This window comes from Pagrus major, chromosome 4, assembly GCF_040436345.1.
Source record: "Pagrus major chromosome 4, Pma_NU_1.0".
Classification (NCBI taxonomy): Eukaryota; Metazoa; Chordata; class Actinopteri; order Spariformes; family Sparidae; genus Pagrus; species Pagrus major.
The window spans coordinates 12850273-12873883 of record NC_133218.1 but is presented as its reverse complement, the minus strand read 5'-3'; the positions used below and the strand labels follow the sequence as shown (position 1 = coordinate 12873883).

At 38.8% G+C, this 23611-nt stretch overlaps 1 protein-coding gene across 1 annotated transcript in view; it reads left to right on the top strand.

Moving 5' to 3' along the window:
* znf536 (zinc finger protein 536) overlaps window positions 1-7504 on the top strand; it is a 93785-nt gene extending 86281 nt beyond the window's left edge. Inside the window, exon 4 of the mRNA XM_073465210.1 lies at window positions 7350-7504. Within this exon, the coding sequence (XP_073321311.1) occupies window positions 7350-7504 (155 nt within the window). The remainder of the gene's footprint in view (window positions 1-7349) is intronic.
* The last annotated feature ends 16107 nt before the right edge of the window (window positions 7505-23611 follow it).

The following is a 23611-nucleotide window of genomic DNA, read 5'->3' as shown; positions in this document are numbered from 1 at the left end:
GTGAACCGAGCACGAGTGCTACCGGCTACTTAAGTAGCCCCCCTGAAGCGTTCACAGCATCTGCTAACGTTAGCAGCAAAGGTGCAAAAACAGTGAGCAGATATGACGCAACATCAGTCATAATGCTGGTACTTGGGGAGCCTAATATTATGCCCCGATCTGGGTAAGGCTCCAAAAAGGCTTGTTATGGTGTGATGACTGTAAACAGATCTTTATGTGTAAAAAGAAGTGCAGCGCCCCTTTAAAAACAGGCACCACACACAAATTAAGAAAAGATCTTCCTTTCATGAAACATTTTGTTGACGTTTCTTTAAAATCAATTTCCCGTGATACATATGTGCAACCTAGCTTCCTGTGAAGATAAAACTTTGAAAGTTTGAGGCTAAATACGAAAGCAGAACACAAACGAGTGACGCTGAATCTGCACCGAACAAAGTTCGATGTTTCCATTAAAAGATCAAAGACACTTGAGGTGGATATCTGCAAGATTACCGAGAACAGTGAAGCAGAGGGGCAGAATGGAGACAGTGGATGAGGTTGTGATTGTTTCAGCACGTCAGATGAGAGAAATGTCAAAGAGAATGTGAGAGATGACCTCTGTGTTCATCGCCCATTAATGACCCTGCAGCTCCCAGCTTCATTTTCCCTCTCATCAAAAACATTAAAAAAAAAGCATTTCCTCCTGTCTCCAATAGTCATTTCCCCCCGCATTGTATTTATGTATTGAAAAAAAGGTAATAGATCAAGCACATTCCATTATTCTCTTATAAGATCATTAGCAAATATAATTAGATATGAAAGAAAGTAATTTGGAGAGGAGAGGGGAGAAAAGCGCTATCAGGCAGAGAAGACAGATTGTAGCATCAGAGTGTTTGGGCTTAAATTGCTCAGCGGAGGTATTATCAAGCCGGCAATCTTTTAGCCTCAGAAATAGTTTTGGAGTCAGAGAGCGAAAGATAGAAAGAGGCCACTAACATTCACTTCATTGTGTTTCCCCAACTGCAATCTGCATTCTTTTTTACATTTCACTGGCTTTCCTTTTTTTTTCTCCGCTGAATCCTTCCATCCTGTCATACGCATCACCTCATATTAGACCTGAGAGTTTGCAGCAAAACAAAACTGAGTTTATAAAAAGAAAACAAGTTGACATGGAGTCATCACACACAAAAAACACATTATCACAGACAACAGAGAGCAGCTATCCTTTTTTACCCGCCTCTTGCACATATTGATTCAGCTTTTGTATTATTTTTGCAACTTAAAAAAACAGAAATAACACACAAATTGCATTCCGCCTTGAAGTCGCTTCGTGAGGAACCTTTTTGCCGCTCATCTTGTCTCTTCTCTCTCTCTCTCTCGCACATGCTACCCCCACCCCCCCCCACCCCCCACCCCCCACCACCCCTACCCGCCCCACTCTCCACCTGCACACAGGAGTTTTTGTCACTCTTTGTTGCACCTTAACACCGTACTATGTTTGTCTAATAGGGATCTGAGTCGAAAGCAGACTGAGAGCACAACAATCCTGCTGCGTTTCACCACAAATTTGCTTTTTTTTTTTTTCCCTCAACCCTTCTTCTTCTTTAGTAGTGCTTTGAGGGATTGTGGGAGGGAGGGGGAGGAGTGTGGGAAGGGTGCAGTGGAGGGGTGGCAGGGTGGATGTGGATTTTTCTAGTCTTTTGTGTGAATCACAGGGAATGGTAACTATAAACATCCTGTATTCATTAAAACCATCTAAAAATACAATTTTGGATGGGGGGGGGGTGCGTTCACTTCCTCGTCGCTCCTCCTCGGTGTATACAAGCAGGCCGTGTTATGCCTGGTGCCGCTCATATTTACATATTTATAAATACTGGGCTGTACAATGAGACGGAGCTGTGCCAAGAACAACACTTTCTGCTAGTGCAGGGCTCGGATGCCTGAGTGGGGGAACAAAGAGCCACAGCCACCTTCAGTGGTACACATAGGGCTCACAGAGCTCGACTTTACACCCTCTAAAGTCCATATGGATAGACGTGATGACAGATGACGCACTGCACACACACTACTTTAATGCCTGTTTTTTGTTTTTATAGTTCTTTTAGATGAGACTGATATACTGTAAGACAACTTACATTAATACATGTGCGTCTGGACAATGAGCTGCATCCCAATTCAATGGAGTAGAGAATTTGAGTTCAGGACAGTGCAACCTTCCTCATCCTGCCTTAAAGGAACAGTTCACCCAAAAATGAAAATTCAGTCATTATCTACTCATCCTTAAGCCAATGGGGCAAACAGCATTACAGCACCCTAATAATAACTGAAGTAGATGGGGACTTGTTTAAAAATTAAAATTAAAAAAAAAAAAAAAATCTTCACTGTAGCTGTTAAGCTAAAAGCGTTAAAAGCACGCAACCCATCAGATGTGGGTGTACAAGCACGACCAAACATCGAGCGTGATAAAAACATCTTTTCAAATCAATTCAAGGCTACTGGGTTACTAATCGTATTGTTTAAAGTGAAGCTGCTACCTGCTCGTGACCCTTGTCACCAGTTGCATTTGCCTACCAGTTGTGACAATTGCCACTAAAGAGTTATCTATTTCTCTCTTGTCTTATTTGACTTATTTTATAGAGAAAAGAAAAAAACACAAAAAAAAAAAAACACAAAAAAACTCCACAAAACAATATGTTTTTTTATTACTCTGGATAATCCACAGGACTCGCTTTGAAGAGTTTTCACAGAAGTACTCATGAGCTACTTTACTACAGAAATGATAATAACCATTGACAGTGTGTTCTGCGCAATATTCAGAGTAACAGGAACACTGTTTTAACAATGCTGTGAGCACCACAACACAATTCCATTCAAACAAATGGAGTGGAAACAGAAATCTCAGTTCATTATATGTTAAAATCACTATTGACCTCCGAAATATTTGAGGTAAACCCAAATGGTCATCAAAAATAGAAATGATAGAGTAGGAAACTGCTGAGACAGTGGCATCAGCATTTCTTAGTCATTAGTATGTTTAATATGAAGAAATGCTGCACAAATGTGCCACTGCAAAATGCCAGCTTCCACTTGGTAAGTGCCTGTTGTGTGATGTTTTCACAGACTGCTATTAATGTGAGGTGATGCCTCTGAGACCGCACACTCACACTTCCTCACACACACACACACACACACACACACACACACACACACACACACACACACACACACACACACATAGTCCACTGTATCCCAAGGCGGTCTCCGACACATGCTCAGAGTGCAGTGTTATGCCATTGTTCCATCCTCCTTCCCATTTATCCATTCTGTTAAGCATGACACATGTATTAACAGTGGATGGATCCTGGAGCTGTGTGTCCTCACACCATATGTTTTCCTTTCCCGGGCCCTCTCCTCTCCAATAACCACCACTGTCTCCATCTGCCGTCTCGCAACACACCACTAGAGGGCGTACTCGCTCTTTTATATTGTGCTTTTAAAGCATTGTAGAGATATAAATATTTAGTGTAAATTTACTTTACCGCTGTTAAATGAGAGAATAATAGTTAGACACCTGTAGATTAGGATACATTTTTATCAATATCATTTTGCCATCATGTATGCACACCGCATCAACCCCTATGAAGGGCAGACTCTTTGAAGTAAACAAATAAATAAGCCGTGCATGCAGCCTTCATGTGATAAATGAATGCCAGGCAGGTTCTCTGTGTCTGTGAGGTGCATCTGCCGCCTGCCCGAATGGGAAATTAAAAACTGCGAGGGGAAGTTATGCTAAATCTATAAAGTTGGCCAGGAAATTTCCCCCCCTTCGCAGCGGCAGTTGTTTGGGGAGAAGGAGCACCGTGCTTAAATAATAACATTCCAGGTGGCTTAGTTAATGAACAGTGAAAATCAAATATGGAGCCTAATCTGGAGCTCGTTACAGGAAGTTTCTTTACAGGGAAGTCAAAGGCAGGAAGTGCCCTCGGGGACAGACAAGAGACTTTTTGAAGCTTCAGAACAGGGAAACTTTATTTTTGTTTTATTTTAGTTATGGTTGATTTTATACATAAAATAAAATTGTCATAGTAAATCTTAGGGACATGAACAAATGACAGATGTGTCATGGTGGCTTCTTTTGCTTTTTTCAGTTAAGTAAATTAACTTCTCATTTAATTTTGACTTTTAATACAGAAATGTTGAAAGTGAATCTCCACCAATCAGGAAATGACTGGTCTTAATGTATGCAGAGGTATGCTCAGCTATTTATACATAGGCTTCATTGTCTTATTTACTGTGTTAGCTTGCCATCTTGTGGTGGAAGTTGGTTATGAAATCATATCCTTCACTAGTGAGGGATTGTTATCTGAGATGCACCGCACATATGATGAGATAACACATATTAGTTTACTATAAACGAGACCAGCCCTTCAATGTACATAGCTGTACACTCACAACTAGTCACATTAATGATGTTATGTATGATATATGATATTATAAGTGCACATTCAAAATCTGATTTAATCTTCTATGTCTCAGTTTTTCGATGAAAGCTTCTCCCAGAATCACTAGAATTTAAAACAAGCTATTTGTAGTTATCCTTAGTGTTACTGGAAGCATCTGCAGTGAGTAACACGGAGCATTAACAGCAGAAGGCCGTATGAGACATACAGTAAAGTAAGTGTCGGTCGCAGCGATGTGGGGTTTGTTCGCAGCATGCACAACCGCAAGAGAATTATTACTCAGTGTTGAATCTAAGAGATGTTTTATCATGTTATTAGCTCTTTATTTTCCTTCCGTTACAGCGCCACTTCCTTTCATTTTGATATCCATTTCTGTCCTTGCGAAAGCACAGCTCAAATAAACCCGTGTTTTAATTTGGTTTTGTCAGATTCATAACACCACTTTAAAAGAACATGACATGCAAATGTGTTCAGCTGTGTTTTATTGCAAAATAATTTTCTAAGAAGTTGCTGAGGGAATGAAAGTGTAGAAAAAGGAGGGGGGCTGGGGACAAGTTGTATTATTTAGCGGCCGCTGCTGTGGGACCTAATTACAGTTATGCATTTGTTGCTGTCTCACCGAGTCTTAAAACTTTTTTTATTAGAATTACTCACTTCACTTCTCACCCACTGTCACACTCCCTGTCACACTTATTGAGCCAACCAAGTTGCTTGTAACAAGTATGAAACTACTCCAGTTGTCATAACCGTAATGTGTTACAGTGGCGTCTCAGATCATTTTAGAAATGATTATTTCACAATCTCACTGCGTAAGCTCCTGTGTATGGAAAATGCAAAAAATAAAATTAGGAATAAATGAATGTAGATTTGTACAGTAGATGTAGCAATCTACTGAAAGCTCTGCTGACCTTGCATATATAAAGATCAGCTTCTTTCCTTCCTAATAGTTATTTACAGTGATTGTTGGAGGACATGACTGGATACAATAACAAGAAGACCCTAGAGTGCAATACAAAACCCAAAACAGTAGTGCTGCAATAATGAGGTTAACTTTTAACTTCAAGGGCCTGAATTCTATTATACTGTATGGACATGGATAATCTGCGGAGTTATGACATTTGAATGTACTTAATTTTATGATTTACCTGTTAATATGTCTTGCAGGTATAGATACAAACTGCACATTGTCAGTACATAAGCAGGTTTTTCTGTTGCTAGTCCCAGTTGTCTTGTTTTTTTGTTTTGTTTGTTTTTTTAATATTAGACACAGCTCATATATGGTAGAATCTGAATCCAGTGGAAAGAATTTATCCTAGGATCTGATGACTGACTTTAACTTACATTTCTTTAGTATTGTGAAGAAATTGCTTGGGAATAACCAAAGTAGAAGAAAGTTAAAATAATATAATGACAACTAGAAGTATAAACTTACCAGGTATTACAGCTAGTACTATGTAATTAATAGAAAAAAGATTACTGTAGAATTGATATGGAGTTACATGGAAATTAAGTTGCCACAATACTTTGGTGAAGTGATAGACTTTATCCCAAAGCAGATAATATGTTAAGTTGTTTGGTCTCATTTTTAAGGCTCAATGTGCCAACGTTCTTGTTGCACAGAAAAAACATAGCAGCCAGTACTTTCTGTATTATATACCTAATGTATTTGTCATTTCCATGTCAAGGTAGTATACACTCGATATCCAGTTTGAAGGTTACTATGCTGTTCTCTATCAAATGGAGATTACCTGCATGTTTCTATAAAAGAGTTCACACTCCACTTGAAAGGCAGCGCAAAAGTAATTATCAGTTAACTATAGTTATGGTTAAAATGTGAGACCTCACAACTTATATTATCTGCTGACAGACTGTGTAAGGGATATAAATGCTTAATACTAACAAAGTATAGTGGAAGCTTAGTTCCCATGTATGTACCAACCAAACCTCTTTATTCTGCATTATTTTTTCTCTGTAATTACCCAGTTCTTTACAGTAATACCTGGTAATTTAACTGAATTCAGTTTTGCAAGCAATTTCTTCATATTACTCCCTTTATTACATAAACTGATCGTCCATAGACTTGTTTGTGGATAGTTTTCACTGGGACTACTTTATACAAATGAAATAATCCCCAGAAAAATTGTTGACAGTGAGATCTATGGATTATCCAACATGGCAAATACAGCTGAATTTTTAAAGGTCCCCTGTGTAGGATTTAGGCAGAAATGGAATACAGTATTCAGAATTATATTTTCATTAGTGTGTAATCATCTGAAACTAAGACTTCAAGACGTTTTTGTTACCTTAGATCGAACCGTTTATTTCTACAGAGGGAGCGTGTCCCCTTGCACAGAGTGCAACATGTTGAACTACCATGTTTCTACATTAGCTCAAGGCAGACAAAGCAAACATAAACTCAAGAGAGGGCCTGTTTTGTTTTTTTTTCACATTTTTAGTGACCAGCGTAGGGGAGGGTAAGGTGAAGCAAGTTCAGTTGGTTGCAATCTGCAACCACACCACTAGATGCCACTAAATCCTACACACTAGATCCTTAAATGCTTTTTTTTTAATGATGAGACCACCAAAATCAAATTCATCATCATTCACTTCCTTTATATTGGTCGGAGACTTCCACTCAGAACCTGGACAAATTAAACCAAAATTATATTTAAAACTAGCTATAACTACAGGTAAGTGAGAAAAAAAATCTGTGATTTGGGTGAAATGATACATTTTTAGGTTTGACACAATAGGCCAGGGAAAATTGTGAAAAGTTGACTGAATCCAGCAATTTGGCCCCTGACCGTATAATGCATTGATGTAAAAGTGTGTATGTGTGTGTACTGCAGGGAGGGTCTGTGTGTTGGGTCCGTGGTGCTAATCTGCCTCTTGTTCTCTCATTGGCCGTAGTGCATCTCTGGGTAGGAGAGGAGGACCAGCCCATGACCCATGACCCCGCGCTGACCCACGACCCCAACCATCTTAACAACGACCTTAACCACCCTAACAACCATAACCTAGGCGACCCCGAGGGGCTGGACGCCCACGCTGTAAACAAAGACTAACGGCCCACACCGGAGCAAGGCAGGATGATGAGGATGATGATGATGAAGGCGATGAGGAGGAGGATGAAGGATAAATGAAGGAATACACTATTACAAAGACTTTATTTAAGATGAAAAAAACACATACTACCGTCAGAGTCAAGAGAAGGCAAGAACTATATGAAGGAAAGTTTGGGACAGTTTTTCCTGTGGGGACGGATTTGCGAGATGGACCTAATGACTTTTGCAAGTGATGGCAACTTTGCTGTTTTGTCTCCTGTGGTCTGAATGCCCCTTGTCTTCGCTGTCTTCTCTCTTATACAATGTTTTGGTTTGTTTTCTGTTTTCTTTTGATGAAACTACCTGTCTGATTAGCACTTCCTGTAACTGGCACCGCAATCTCTGATACATTCCTTGAGCTAGAAAGGTGTGTCTTTTTTTAATTAGGGTTGAAGTCTAGTACTTAATCAAATGCTTTCAAAGACTTTGCTCCTCCTGTTCAATGAAGACGTCAGTTATTTCTCTACGGACCACCAATATATTGTAGCTGGAATGTATTCTTCTGTAGAATAGAAACTCAACTTTACCGGACTGTTGACAGAGACCAAGCACACTACCTGTCATAACAGCCACGTCTGGCTCTCCTATCAGCTGTCATATAGTTACTATTTATGTCCCATGACCATGCATCACACTGATTATGGTTAATAAAGGACAAGGCACCATGTGACAATCTACAACACACATTTGTCTCCAGAAATAATATGGTATCGCTGGTGGAAGAAACAAACCCATAGACTTTTGATGATGGTGGTGCTAATGATGATGTGACAAAGACAGAATATATTCAAACTGCCCTAAATGTACTTATAATACTATATCCCCCATAACCAGGCCACTACAGGCCCTCACCCTGCTATATGACTCCCTTTGTCTTCTTTTCTTGTACTGTATCATTCAACACAGCGCCCGTAGACGCTTAATGTACATAGAGAGATATACAGTAGTTAAAAAAAAAAGAAAAAAAAAAGTTTTAAAGCATTTGTGACGAGGACAAGCAAAGAAGTGACAGTAGTTTACACGGCCACGTTCTCAAAAGGTAGGCATTCTTCTAGAGTTTGACAGAGAAAATTTAAAAAGAAAAGATCTCAAAAGCAAAAAAAGGGGGAACAGTTTCTTTCTTTATCGCCCTCCACCCCTTTCTCTTCATCTCTCATGTCAACCTCAAGGACTCTAGTGTTGCAGATGTTTCTAAAATACTGCCACTGATCATTGTTGCACAGTGTTACTGACTACTGAAAATGGTTTGATGTATTTACTTTAAGATGAGAAAAAAAACGAACAAAAAACTGGAAAAAAGACATATTGTGTATAGCCTTAGATACCAGTCATCTGTTATTGCTTCTACAAAGCTATGTAGCTGTGCTAGACCGTAGGACGTAGGGTTGATTTTATTTTTAATTTTTATATGTACTGTACATTAATGCCTTCTCCATTTACTGATCAAAAAAAAGAGGAAAAAGATGACAATCGTCTCCTGTGCTGAAAACATATTTGCCCCCATATATACAGAATCCATTATGCATAGAGGGACTTTATCCTTTCTTATTTCTTTCATTTGTTTTGGTTCTCAGAAGTATTTTGCACTGTGATAGTATTATAAATCCAACTTATACAGTACAAAACTAGCTAACTAACTAAACTGAAGGTGTGTGTCTGTGTGTCCCTTGGCATTGTGAAATGTTTCTACGTCATTTTTTGTGAACCCAGAGAAAAAATTCTAATGCGGTATGTACAGTTCAAATATAATACTTCTTTATTTTAGTTTGATCAACCTCTATACTGTATGTGGCTTTGACAAATTGTTACCCAGATTTCTTTTTGTATGCTAATACCCTTTTGACCTGCAGCATCGGCCTGTCACTGCTTCAGCAATGATTTCCAGTGCTCAAATTCCAACTTGAGGAGATTTTGCTGCAGTACAGCCTGTACTTTTTTGTTCCATTTTAATTTGATTCTTGTAGATTACAATTAACCATTCTTTCAATTTCAATATGCCAGGAAAAGAGGGGAGTCAAATCTAAAATAAGAGTGAGACATATGAAAAGTGAGAAGTAATGGTTGTAGTGAAATATAACAGGGTGTTTGAAGGGAGGAATTCTGGAAATGGGGTCTGAGTAAACCAATCAGACGAATCCTGCAGGAGGCACTGACCAATGGCTTTGACCTCTGACCCTATCTCTGTTTTCCAGGGGTGTAAAGATGAGAGATTAATGGCGAGAGTCTCGCTTGGACTCTCTCCTTCTCTGAACCAGCTATAATGAGCATTCCACTCCACATATTATGTACAAAACCTGTCTTGTGAGCTGAACACTCTTTATGTTTCGCTGTACCCTCATGGCAGATGCTTCGTTTTGTAACTACTGAACTGTACTTATAGTAAAAATAAAATGTATTCAAACTAAAAAATGGATTGTCACAGTGCAACGGTCTGTTTCATGTTTTTAATTTCTTCATTTCTGACAGACTGAGAATCAGGAAGGCGAGCTGGCATGTCGGAGTGTCACTGTGTGATCAGATGTGGGTAAACTATTTGGAGAGCAGTCCATCACTTCAAGACAAGTTATTATCTCTGTCAATTTGATGGCAAAGCTTCACGGGCTGTGATCATGATGTCGAATACGCACAACTAAATTACTGTCTGCAACACTTTGTCTCCCAAAGGTGCTCTTAAAGTAGCTGCAGGGAAAATATGGAGATGATAGCAGACACGTGAGTATGCTCAGAGTGTCTCATGGCGACATGTAAAGGGAAGATTCAGTTTCATTTAAATGACAGAAAATCACCCGCAGATTAGAGACGTGTGCAGTGTGCATTGTACGTCTTTGTCTCTTGTCTCATCTTGTCTCAGGCCCCCATCCAATTTATGGTTACGTTCTTTCTGACATTGACTTTACGCATCATTGTCCCACCTGGTCCATGCCACATACTTTTGACTTGCTCTTATTTGCCACTCTTTCATATATATATGTATGTATATATATATATATATATATATATATATATATATATATATATATATATATATATATATATATATATATATATATATATGTATATATATATATATACATAAATATGTATATATGTACACATAGTTAAAACCAACAACAGCTGCAATATTCTGTCAAGACTGAAAACCAGCTGCAGATAACACGACTACATGCATCAGTATATCAGATCACACAATCTGATACATTAGCCAATGGCCAAACTGTTGTGAGCAGATCTACAAAAGGTTGTTGCACACAGGGTCAAGCATTTATATTCAAATATACAGGTGGAAGTAGTACTCAGATCTGAAATGAAAGTAACAGTATAACAATGAAAAAATATTACAAGTCCTGCATTCCAAATCTAGTAAAAGTATGGCTATATAATCAACTACAGATGGGCTACTAAAAGTATCAAAAGTAAGTGCAGAAAATGACTAGTGATAGGATCTCGCCAGCAGTGATGCCCATCAACAAGTTTACTTTCTGACCCATGAGTACTTAGGCGTCATTACGTCATGATTACATTAGTACTAAGTCGTTATGACTACATTATTAAATTAGTACTCATGGGTCAGATCACACTCATCGTCATACTGCCTTCATTTTTATCTCAACTACGCACCAATGAAGTTAAGTGATGAATCTTGCATCCTTGTGATGGTATCTTGCTAAAAACAAAATCTTTCCAGCGACAGACAGACAGACAGATAAACAGACAGACAGACAGACAGACAGACAAACAGACAGACAGACAGATAAACAGACAGACAGACAGACAGACAGACAGACAGACAAACAGACAGACAGACAGACACCAAGGAAAAACACTCAACAGGTGTCTCAGAACAGATTTTACCATGATAACACACACACACACACACAGAGAGAGAGAGAGAGGGTAGAAACACTACCAGCCAATGCTGTAATGGCTGCTAAACAGAAGTAACTGTGAAATGTACTCAAAAATACACAAAGCTTTATGGGACTGTCACATTGTCCTCGTCATCATGACCTAATTCTGATAATTAAAATGAACACACACAAACACACTATACAATTCTGCACTGTAGCAACTGAGGATCAATAAAATACAACCCTTTCTTTATGTGTTTTTAAACTGGTTATTGGGAGTGTCAATTGTTATTGTTACTTTTAAAATCAATATTAAAATCTGAGCGCAGTGAATGTTTAGATCAGATGCATCTATTTACAAATGCATTATTATGATGCTTATGATAAAAGAAAATAAGAAATTACAAACTACATCTAAGACTCTTACACTTTCAACATTTCAAAGAAGTCTAAATGTTCACTGACTTTCTCTTTGAAATGGAATGATTAAAACATATTTGTAATTAATTGATCATAGTTTGAGCCAGATATTTTTTTGGTCTTCTTTATTCCACAACCCATGATAATCAAGACTGGTCTAATGTATAGGTATGAACGTTACACTGAGACATACATGTCTTCATACACTGTGTTGCTGTGTTTGATTGTATTTGTTCTTTTACAGATATTGTCAGAAAGGAAACAAAATAAGTATCGATCATAACGGGGGTTTTATCAGTTCATTTCATTACATTTGTGTGTCCTTAAGATTTAGTTAATTTGGGTTCATCAAAGGTAAAGTCAGTGTTTAAGTTAAGGTAGAAATGAGCGTCAGTTGATTGTGTGTCAGGGTGAGAGGTCAACAACTCAACAAAGGGTGAAAAAATCTAAAAATTTAAGTAATATACATGTTTATATGTATGTGTATGTGTGTTTGTGTTTGTGTGTGTGTGTGTGTGTGTGCGTGCATGTTCAGTGCAAGTATAGTATATCATTTTGCATAACATCATAACAGTATCTAAAAAAGACTAAAACTCCCCCACACATCAAAGGTTAACTCCAACACAAAGTTTCCTCCCCTCACTGCCTCAAAGGAAGAAATATTACACAGTTTCATTGCCCCCCTCTGTCGCCTGAAACCTGATCCACACCACACTGATGGAATCCGTACTTGGGTTAACCTCGCGTCAGGACCCTAAAGGCTGTTGAGCCGCTGGGAGGCTGCCCAGGTCAATGCCTGACTAATTTTTAAACGGATCAGCTGCATCGCACCAGATGTGGGCGGCCTCCTGCCACGAATACCCCAAATCTGTTCCCAATAAAACTCACATCCGGAGAAAGTAACTGTTTGACTGCTTGCTATCTACACACACACACTTACACACACATGGCCAAGGATGTTTCAGAGGGCTGGATATAAGACTGAACAGGAACAATCAGGATTACTTGCTCTGCCAGTGTGTGTCCGTGTATATGTTTTGTGTGTGCATCATATTGTATATTTTGGGTGCATGTGTGTGCCTGTATGTATGTCACTCATATACAAGGATGTGCATCTCGATGTAAGAGTACACATGTGTCTGATTAAAGAACACATTAGGTCATCTTTCGTTCTGTCCGGCCCGTCGTGTGTGTGTGTGTGTGTGTGTGTGTGTGTGTGTGTGTGTGCATGTGTGTTGCTGTTCATTGTTCAGCTGAGTAATTTCAACATTTGAAGCGACCTCTTTCACAGCGTGATGAACACCACTCTTTGCCCTTCATTTAACTTCCTCTCTCTCATCATTTTCTCTCACTCTCTCCCCTTGTCTTTCATTTCCCCCCCCTCTCTTTGTCTCTCCAGTATCCATTTCCTCTCATTTTCCTCCACTGCATGTTATGCAGTCGTGTGTGTTAGCACGTGTTTGTGCGTTCGTGCCGCCGTCTTGTATAATTGTCTGCGTACTTGTCTACGTGTGGATTGATGTGTTTAAGATGACGCTCTGCAGTGGTTGCAGTTATGCCAGCGTTCAGTTGGTCGCTAGGCAGATGGTGACCTGCAGATGAACTTGTCTTTCTGCTCATTTGTTCAGCTGCCTCTAATTTTCCCTCCTCCTTCAGAAAATTAGAATGGCTGGGCTCTGGCAGTGTAGCTCTGTGGTTGACCACCAGAGGGCACAGCAGACCAGGTTTTGGTGCAGAGCCTGTGAGGCAGATGCATGTTGCATTGCAGAGGGAAAATAACATCGAATGTGTTCAGGGAATTTTAGGGTTTAGAGAACCTTGTTTTGATTAAATTTAACCAATTGCAGGCATACAAAATCATAAATAAATTAATCATCTACTATTTCCAAAATTTTATTTGTGTGTAGAACACTTTTTACCAGCATTTAAACCTTCATTTAAAGCCCAAGTAACTGATCAGTTAGCTGAAATCATACAATAGCAGATAAACTAAATGAATAATTAAATGTAGAAAATAATTAATGGAGCCTGGTCAAAATGTTTTGGGCCACACTGTGGGCCCCTTCAAAAGGAGGGTCAGTGAAGGACGCCTGCAGCCAGTAGGGATTCAGAGTATTGCTCAAATGCGCTTCAAAATAAAAGGATGTTAAGTGCCTAGCTTTTGTGCTTTTATGTCATTGTCCATTTCCTCCCTCTTTGTTTTCTGCTCTCTGCTATTTTCAACTGTCCCAAACTAATTTGTGCTCTGTCACAAGGATTAAATTACTGATTGCTGTTTTTTTGGGACATGAAATATACAGTCATGCAATATACAAAGTGAGTGATGCTGACAGAATTTGTCAGTCAACAAAAAATTACTTGCCATCAATTTTAATTAAGTCATTTCAAAGTCTACAATGCAAAAAACCTTTCTTATTCATCAATGTTAATGTAAAAGAAAAGCCAAAGTCATAAGTCATTATCCAGTGGAAAAGTCAGGTGAAGTTTTGTAACTCTACAGCAAAGCATTGCAGCGTTCTCCTCAACAACTGAAGTAGATGGGGACTTGTTTTAAAATGTAAAAAATGGCTCCAAACAGCTCGTTTGGAGCATAGTCCAAGTCTCTGTGAGAGCCAAGATCCCAAAATGATTTGAAAAGACAATATTTACAGCCTTGACGCCCAGTCGAGCTCATGTACAAACTTCACATGCGGTGCATGCTAATGCTTTTAGCTCAGCAGCAACAGCGAAGATTTTGGCTTTGTAAGTTTGTAAATAATATTTTTGATAATGATAGATAATGACTGAATTATAATGTTTGAGTGAACTTATCCTTTAAATGCTGCTGAAATATATCACTGTAATTTGATTGTCTTTAGGTTTTGGACTTTTTTTTATGACAAACAGGCAATTTGGAGATGTTGAAATGTGGATTTTTTACATTTTAATTCATTGAAAAAGCAATCGATAAAATGGCTAATTAAAAAAATAAAAAAATGTTAGTAGCAGCCCCCATTTTAAGCAGAACATATACAAACAAAGTCTAATGTAACAGCTTGTCCCCTCATTCCTATGCATCCTTCTGTTTCCTGCTAAGCATCTGTGCTTATGTATGTGGGTGTGTTAACGTCTGCATGTGTGTCAACGTGTGCCCAGCAAAGTGTGTGTGTGTTGTGAGTGTGAGCTTTATGCAGGGCGGGTGTGCTGTGGCCTTCCCTCTTTCTCTTTCCTCAGCTCTTATGAATCGATGATCATGTGGTGTAAGGGAGATAGATGGCCCCCAGCTCCATCTTGTCTCCTCTAATTGTAAAATATTAGTTACATTAGACTCTGGCCCATGATTAATGGAACTTATTTGGAGGGTGGACTCTCACGCACACACATACTTTCTTCTTTTTCTTTCTTCCTCTCTCCTTCTCTTGGTTACCAGGGGCCTCCAAAAGTCTCTTCCTGAAAGAATTGAGTGATTTCACTTAAAGCGGACAAATAGGCTTCCCCCGGTGGAGAAAGTGAAGGAGGAAAACACAGGAAAGACAGAAGAGGAGGAGGAGAGGGAGAGGAATTGGGGGAGGGAGATAAGAAAAGAGGGGAGAGCTTAAGAACGGGGGTAAATAACAGCTCTACCGGGAGAGGTTTTAAAAAGTTATGGTGTTGGTTGGATCCAAAGGGATTTAAGCTCCCTGGTAGATAATTCTGAGTTAGATTATTCTGTATGCAGGATCACATTCGCAAAATGCAAAACATGATCAAGACTTGATCGTGTTTACAAGCTGATCTCTGTGAAAAAGGGATATTTTCGTCTAATGCTAATATTACCTGCCTTGCAAAGTGCTTCCAGAGAGGAGTTGATAAGTTCAGACAATGAAAAAATTCTTAAAGTTTACACTGCGGCACAGCAGCAGTTTTCTTCTTCTTTATGTCCGTTGTTCAATCATCTGCAAGTGAGAGAAACACATGCATGTACGTACACACAATGTATTAGTTCCTCTTTCCCTGTTTTGCACAAATTGGATGTGTGTCCTTGAGGAGCACCTGGTCAGGGCTACGTGACCTGCCCTAACACACACACACACACACACACACACACACACACACATATATATAAACACCACTTCAGTCTGTGTGTTGATAACACTTCTTCTCTTCTTCAGCTGAAGATTATCTCACACCTGTTACAAGCAAACAATCATCACTGTGAAGATATCATACAGGCACATTTTTCCAGCGCGGAGCAGCAATCACTCATAATTTTTAGGGAACACACAACTTATAGTTTTGTTATTATTTTGATACAGATGTTTCCATCACCAATAAAGTGGTAACATTTTGCAAAGCACGGTTCAACATTTATACCAAAAAAGTACAAAGAGTCAAATGACACTGACAATTTTGGCTTATTCTGCCTTTTTACACAACTTCTCATAATTAACTTATAATTAAGATTATATATATATAATAAAAAACAACTAATAGATTTAGATATTGCAAATGCGTGCATTGTCTACTTGTTGCTTAAAACAAAGAATCAACGAATACATCTTAAATGTGGTGTCCACGAGGTAACGTTAACCTTATCTGTGAAGAAGTTTATTATTTTACGTCCAACATTGACAGTACATGTGGTTCTTCTGTAGGCAGGTGATTATTATAAGCAGTTAAATGTCGCTTACCCACCTTTCAAAATCTACCACCCACATGAGCCAGGCAGAGCTCAAACACAAACAAACGCTCCATGTAGTGAAGCATCAACAGTTCTGGAGGAAGTATTCACAACATTTACAGAATTTAAGTAGCAATACAAAAAGAGAAATATCCAATTACAGGCCAAGGTCTTCCCTTCAAACCTATGTTTAACTGAAACTACTACTCAAATAGGACTAAAATAGAAGTATTTTTATACAGCATGCACCTGTCATTGTACACTTATAATATTATTAGATTATTATTTGCAGAATTTTAGTTTTGTGCCTGGTTAAGGTCGGGGGGATTTAGCCCTGTCATCTGCCTCTTTGCTCCCCAAAACGACAAACACAACAAACCAATTTGCCTCTGCATGTCAAGCCTCACCACAGCCAACACGCTGTACATGAATTCACTTCATGTTTACTTCCATTGCATTTTCAAAATGACACAAACATCTCTCTCCAATAGTATGACATGTCACACTACACAAATTCAGCACAGCGGCAAAAACCACCATTGCAATACATTATGTATACAGCATGTATTGCAAGCTGAGTATATTAATGCCATAATAACAAATATTAAAATTAAACACTGACTTACCTTTAAAAATGTTCATGAGAGCAAAATTCTTGATTACTTCCTTGAAGACCATTTTCAAAGATTATGACTCACAGTCTTCAAAGGCTCAGTCTCTCCTGATGCTTTTATTTTCTTATTTTTGTACAGGGGAGTGTGCTTCTTGAGGCACTATGGTAGTAAAAGAGTTGTCAGGTAGCTGAGGTGCTTCTTTGTCATTTTAAGCCTTTGTGAAAAGTCCTGTTAACTTTGGTATTTTTTAGAGCAAATCCACATCCTACCATCTCATCTCATATTATGATACATTCACCTTGTTCTGTTTTTAAAGCAAACAAGTGAATGTAAAGTTGTTATTAAGTTTGTTTTGCATGTTTCTATGTTGTGATACTCTGGTGTCTACTCTAATGACTATAGGTGCCTAATTATCTGCAATGTTCAGTTTAAATGTTAGCAAAAATATCTTTTAACTTTTGTTACTTTTTATCCTTGTACGTTCGAATCATGCACCATCATGATGCAATAGATCATGTTTATTTCGGACTACAATGAGCTGAGATAAACTTCCCCCTATTAACCACTAAAGTCCCGGCTATCAGTCACAGAGCAGGGTGGCGTCAGTGCTTTACTGAGTGGTAAACTCAACAGTAGTGTAGCCAAGAAGGGTTGTTTCATCACCCAGTTCTCTCTGCTGTTCAGACTCCATAGTCAAAATGTTGCTTTAACCTCCAGACTAGTGATGATTTGATTTATTGAACATAATTTTCTACAGATGTACACACTTTAGTGTAAACAGTCCTGTAGCTTAATGCTAAATATGAAGTAACCATCCTTTCGGGTCCCTATGGAAAAATCTTGACTTTCTGTTTTCAGACTGTTTCCCGAAGTTTAAGCTGTTGTCGCTGTGTGTTGAGGTCAAAGGAAGTTCATGGTGATTAATGCAGCAGAGCAGCCGATGCTCTTTGTGTCAGAATGTGAGTGAGAAGCAGGTGGCCAGCATATCTATCAACCCCCACTGCCCTCCATTTTTTTTTCCTCTTTATTGCTGAGAGACATGGATGACAACCTACGCACACACACACACACACACACACACACACACACACACACACACACACACTTTAGCATGTACACACACACATTCTCACACAGACTCATAGTTGGGCATCCATTATCTGTGAACAGTGACAGGTCAGCAGCAGATTGTGCCTCCCTCAGTTCAGCAGGGACTCTGACTGAGGAAAAATAAGGCAAGGTTGGGCATTCAGTCTGCACACACACACACACACACACACACACACACACACAAACACACACACACATGCACATGCACACTGTAAACCCCTCTGAGAGAATACGTGAATATAAGAAAATACAAGTAAATAAGTGAATGAAAGAAAAAACGAGTGAGTCAGTGCCTATGGGAATGAAGCAATGCGTAAGTGAGGGAGTGATTGGGTGAAATAAGAGTGATGAGTGAAGGAGTGAGTAAGAACCAATGAGAAAGTCAGTGACTGAGTAAGCAAACAGATGAGTGAGTGAATGAGTTAGTGTAGAAACTTTAAGCACAAGCACAAAAAAGAACAGCAGAAAAAAGGCATAAAAAAGTGAAAATAGAACAAGAGAAGAAGACAGAGCGGAAGGAGCTGCTATTTTGGGTTCTTATTAACAGGTCCTACTGGTAGAGCAATTAATAATCTAGTTCAGTATTTAACATGGGACCTAGTCCCTGGTGGGGACGTTTTAGCTAGCTTTGATGCTGAAAGAGCTCCTTCCCCTTCACCCCTCCTCCCCCCGCAGTTCCTCTTCTCTCCTTAAGTGCCTCCCCTGGTGTTATTTGCGTGTTGGTTTTCTCTAGTTAAGCTAGGAAACAGACCAAATCACTATTCCCCAAACTTCAGGCCAATTTTCTATCAACACGGCGGTTCGTTGAGGGAAATGCTCATAATTCATCAGAGGGAATCTAGAGAAGGATAAATTCCCTTCAGGCTGTTTGAAGTAATGTAAATGTATTTATTTTTGGAGGGGGCTGAGGGTGTGGGGGGAGTTTAAAGAAAAAATATATATTACAAAAAAGTAATGGACACAAAGTCACACAGTCATGCAGGCCACATTTATCATAAGGCTTTAACATAGAAAACAAGCAGGCTCTTATACTTACACTTTTACTTTGACAATGAGTTTGGGCAAAAATCAAAGCTTGACTGGTGAGGGTTGTAGACTAATATAAATATATTCAACCCAGTATCAAAATAATTGGACTGCTTCTACTGTACTGTCATCTCATCTCATCTCATCCTAATTTCTCTCTTTTGTGTGTCTGCATATTTTTTTTCTCCAGTTTTAAATAGTTTTTACTTCCTAATCGGGACCCCAGAAGGACTAGAGGCATATCTATGTGCTTCTAATGGGGATTCTTAAACATAAACATTAACACATACTGTTCAAACAAAAACAGATAATGTGTTGTGCAGATACAAACTGCAACCACATTTTTCAGGTGTTTTCACCACAGAACTGTCAACCAATACCCTACTAACACAATTTGCCACAGTCAACCAAAGGCAAACCTTATAACTTCAGATCTTGGCTCACAGTCATCAGATTTAGTGTTGTCACAATACTGGAATTGCTTACTTCAGTACAATACCTTGAGAAACATCAATGTAAGATACCATTTTCAATATAACGGGAATAAAATTGACACAGCATTGAAAGCGTACAATTTTAGATTTTAGGCTGTAACAAAACAATGAGGTAAGACTTTTCATTTCTTAGCTACTAGCAGAGAACAACAGAAAGACTGTAGTAAACATTAAATATCACACTGTTTTTAAAACATTCATTTTTTCTCTTCAGATCAGGCCTTTCAAAAAAAGGTGGGGTGGGAGGTGTTAGAAAAGGGGGTTGTTATTCATATGAGAATAGCTGGTCCACCTTAAGGATCAGTCCACCTTGTGAGCCGAGGCTGAAGTTGTCGCTAACTCTGTGGCTAACCTCCTTCATTTTAATCAGCAGGTGGGAAGCAGGACAGGACTTTGATTGGGTCTTTTAGTCTTGATAGCCTTTTTTCATCGACAAGTAGCCTAAACTGTACAGACACTGCGCTGTTACAGTCACCTCTGTAACATTTCTGTAAACCTCACACTCACCGTCTCTCTCTCTCTCTCTCTCTCTCTCTCTCACAAACACAGACACACACACACACACACACACACACACACACACCCACACTCTCTCTCTCTCTTTTCTCAACAATACAGTAGGCCAGGCGACCTGCTGGTCTTGCAGTACACTGGTGGAAACTGCAATGTGCAAGTGTCTACTCGCTGTCACACAGCGGTTACCTGCCTATAGACAGAAAATGAGTAGCGTATTGAAAAAGTTTCAAACATTCAGATTTTTTTTTTATTTTGACAATAGTTCAGACTCAGATTCAGATTTAGACTATTTATTTTGTATCATATATGCATATAATCATACAGATGGTTGCTGTCTTTAAAGTTCGAAAAGGAGCTGCTAGGAGCCATGATGACTTTCCATCTTGCAGATTTGCCAAAAATGTAGCTACAGGGCAAAAACAAAGAGCTGTGTATAGTTTATTATTCAGGCATTCAGCTAATCCTTAATAACATTCCATTTTCTCCAGATTTGTAGTGGAAGATAAAAGCTTGACTGATGCATTGTTGCCATTCATGTTATTTGTACCTCATGATCAGAAAATGAAGTCTAGTACCTTGTGCAAATTGACAGTATACAGAAATTGACAGGCTTACCTACTTTCTCTGCATGTAATTGCATAAATGACTTTCAAATTTTTTCTCTTTCTTCTTTTTTTCCCCCCACAAAATAATCAAATTACTTTATTTTGATCTGAACCTCACCACCTTGCATGCCCATCAAGTTTAAAATGATACATTATGGCGGTATAAGCTATTGTGATCAGTCTTATTTTCTATTGAGTTCAGTCCCTTCAGTTCAACTTAACATCCATCTGTGCCTCCTCCCATTGATACACTGTATCTAGTTTTGAAAACAAAAGCATGCAGTTTGACCCAACGCAATTCTGAAGTGTATTTTCCCACCATTAAAACCTCTCATTCATTTCCATTATTCTTTTATTTTTCTTGGACCACCAACAATAACATAGCTTTTATTTAACTATGTTTAGATTTTCTTGAAAGTGTGGGTTTTATTATTTAATGAATTTAGGTTCATGGTTAAAAGATGATATTTTGCATATTTTGTGAGTAACAGCAGAAAACCATTTAATACAGAAAATGTAGTACTGCTGTATTTAAAACATTATTGGGTTAAGCTGTGCCCACAGCAAATAAAAAGCTAAACACAGATATTTTTGTGAAATGAACAGATACATATTTGAAAAACAATAGAAGTATGATTTCAGCAGTGAAACACCTCTGAAAACTATTTTTATTTCTATGTAGGTGCATTGACATTGTCTCTATGTGTGTGTGTGTGTGTGTGTGTGTGTGTGCGCACGCGTGTGTGTGAGGGTGTTGCTGCAGTTTGCTGAGTAATCTGGGAGCCGCAGCATGCATGCAGGTTATTGGACAGATGGTTTAGCACATTTAATTGCTCACACCTTCTGTGTGTCTCTGTCTCTCTGCCTACAAACTCTCTGTCTATCTGTATCTCAGTCTAACTCATATTTTCTCTGTCTTTTCACATGAACAGCTTTCTTAAATAGTCAAGAGTTTGTATTACTTTTTTAAGTTTCTACTCGGTTTACACTGTATTTTTAACCTTGTATCTTACTGTCTAATATGCATTATGGACACATAAATGCATTTGTGTGTTTTTCTGTAGACCTGTCAAATGTTGCCGTGTGTCATGAATTCCAAAAAGACACCCTCATGTTTCCCCAGATTTTTCCCTCTGATTCTCTTATATGTGTTTTGTACACACTGACACACACAGACTGTGCAGATATTCACAAACTTATACCCAAACCCACACTGCGGAAGCAGGAATGCACATATAGAAACACATCAAAGTGTGTATTAATGTGCACATATGCACACTGCCTCACACACATACACATATACAGAGGCACATAAAGACTAGGAACAGCGTGTTGGCATCCAACCAAAAGCTTCCGTCCTTAAATGCCATTTGATGCCAGCACTGCCATCTGTTGCCGTCTTAAGATAGCTCTTCTCACAAGGCGCAGGCGAGACAACACTTTTCTAAGAGCTCTGCTGTACTTTCCACATATGGCCACACGTTCAATATAAGACAGTTTGCAATAAGCCCCCTTTCTCTTGTCCTCCCTGTCACTCCACACTGTCACTTCATATCAAATAAAGACCCCATCATCACCACCCTCCCCCTAAAAACTCAAGTTTTATTAGACTGAACTGCAACTAATCAACGTATGGTAAAGATGATAAAATGAATAAAAAATTGCTTAATATTTAATTTATTTTGAAATCTACATGTTTCTGAAATTATTGTCAGACTTTTGACATGGACACATACTGTGTGTGTTTATGGGTAAAGATAAAATAACTACAGTGAGCAAGGGGGGTGATGAAGAGTAGAGTGGGGGTGTGCATGTTTGGCAGGTGAACATGGGCAGGTTTGTGGCAGCGGTGCGATATAGCCACATGTGCACACACACATAAACACACACACAACCCTCCACCCACTGAATCGTCTCCTCCTGCCCTCCTCTTCACTTCCTCTCTCCCTTTTCCTCTGATCTTCATGCAGAGGGCCTTAGGGGGTTAATTAACAGGCTTAGATAATGCCACACTAATGAAAACAAGACCACTGTTTTTCTCTCTCTCTTTCTGTCTCTTTCTCTCTGTCTCTCTTTCTGTCTCTTTCTCTCTGTCTCTCTCTTTCACTCTTTATTTCTCTATCTATGTATATCTTTTCTTTCCTTCTTTCATTGTTAAAGGCTTTTGGCAAAGAACCAAAGTGTCTGTGCCTTTAACAAAAGGCTTGCTTGAATGAAGCAAAGCAAAAGTGCAATACAAAGACTGTGTCAATGTCACTGGTAAACAACATATGAGTGGAGCAAAATAAACCAAAACTGGGGGAAATGGGAATGCAATTAATTTGAAATAGTCTATGGAATCTTCTTGCCAGGAGAGAACCTCAAGGTACAAGCATGGGGCGAAGAGGGGGTCCATCGTCCCCTCCACCTCCTGACGGGAAAGTCAGTCAATTAACATGTATTGTGAATGTGATACGATTACACGTTTTGTGGAAATGCCAATAAAATAGGTAGCAGAAATACAACTGCTAAAATGTTATCCTGGCAACTGGGCTGAAATATGTGTCTGACATTTTTATTTACTTAACATATTACAAAATATATATTTACAAAACATATTTACAGTTATGACTGCATTTTGTTTCTGCCTTTTACCTCATGATTGAATCTTGTGTGTCAACACGACCAAAATACACCTACCAGCTGCATCTTTAAACATGCTGATACAAACCTGAAGTTATTTATCTTTCATTATGGGTTAATAGTAGGCCTATGCCTAGTAATCAGCACTTCCTCTTTATACATTTAGTATAACAT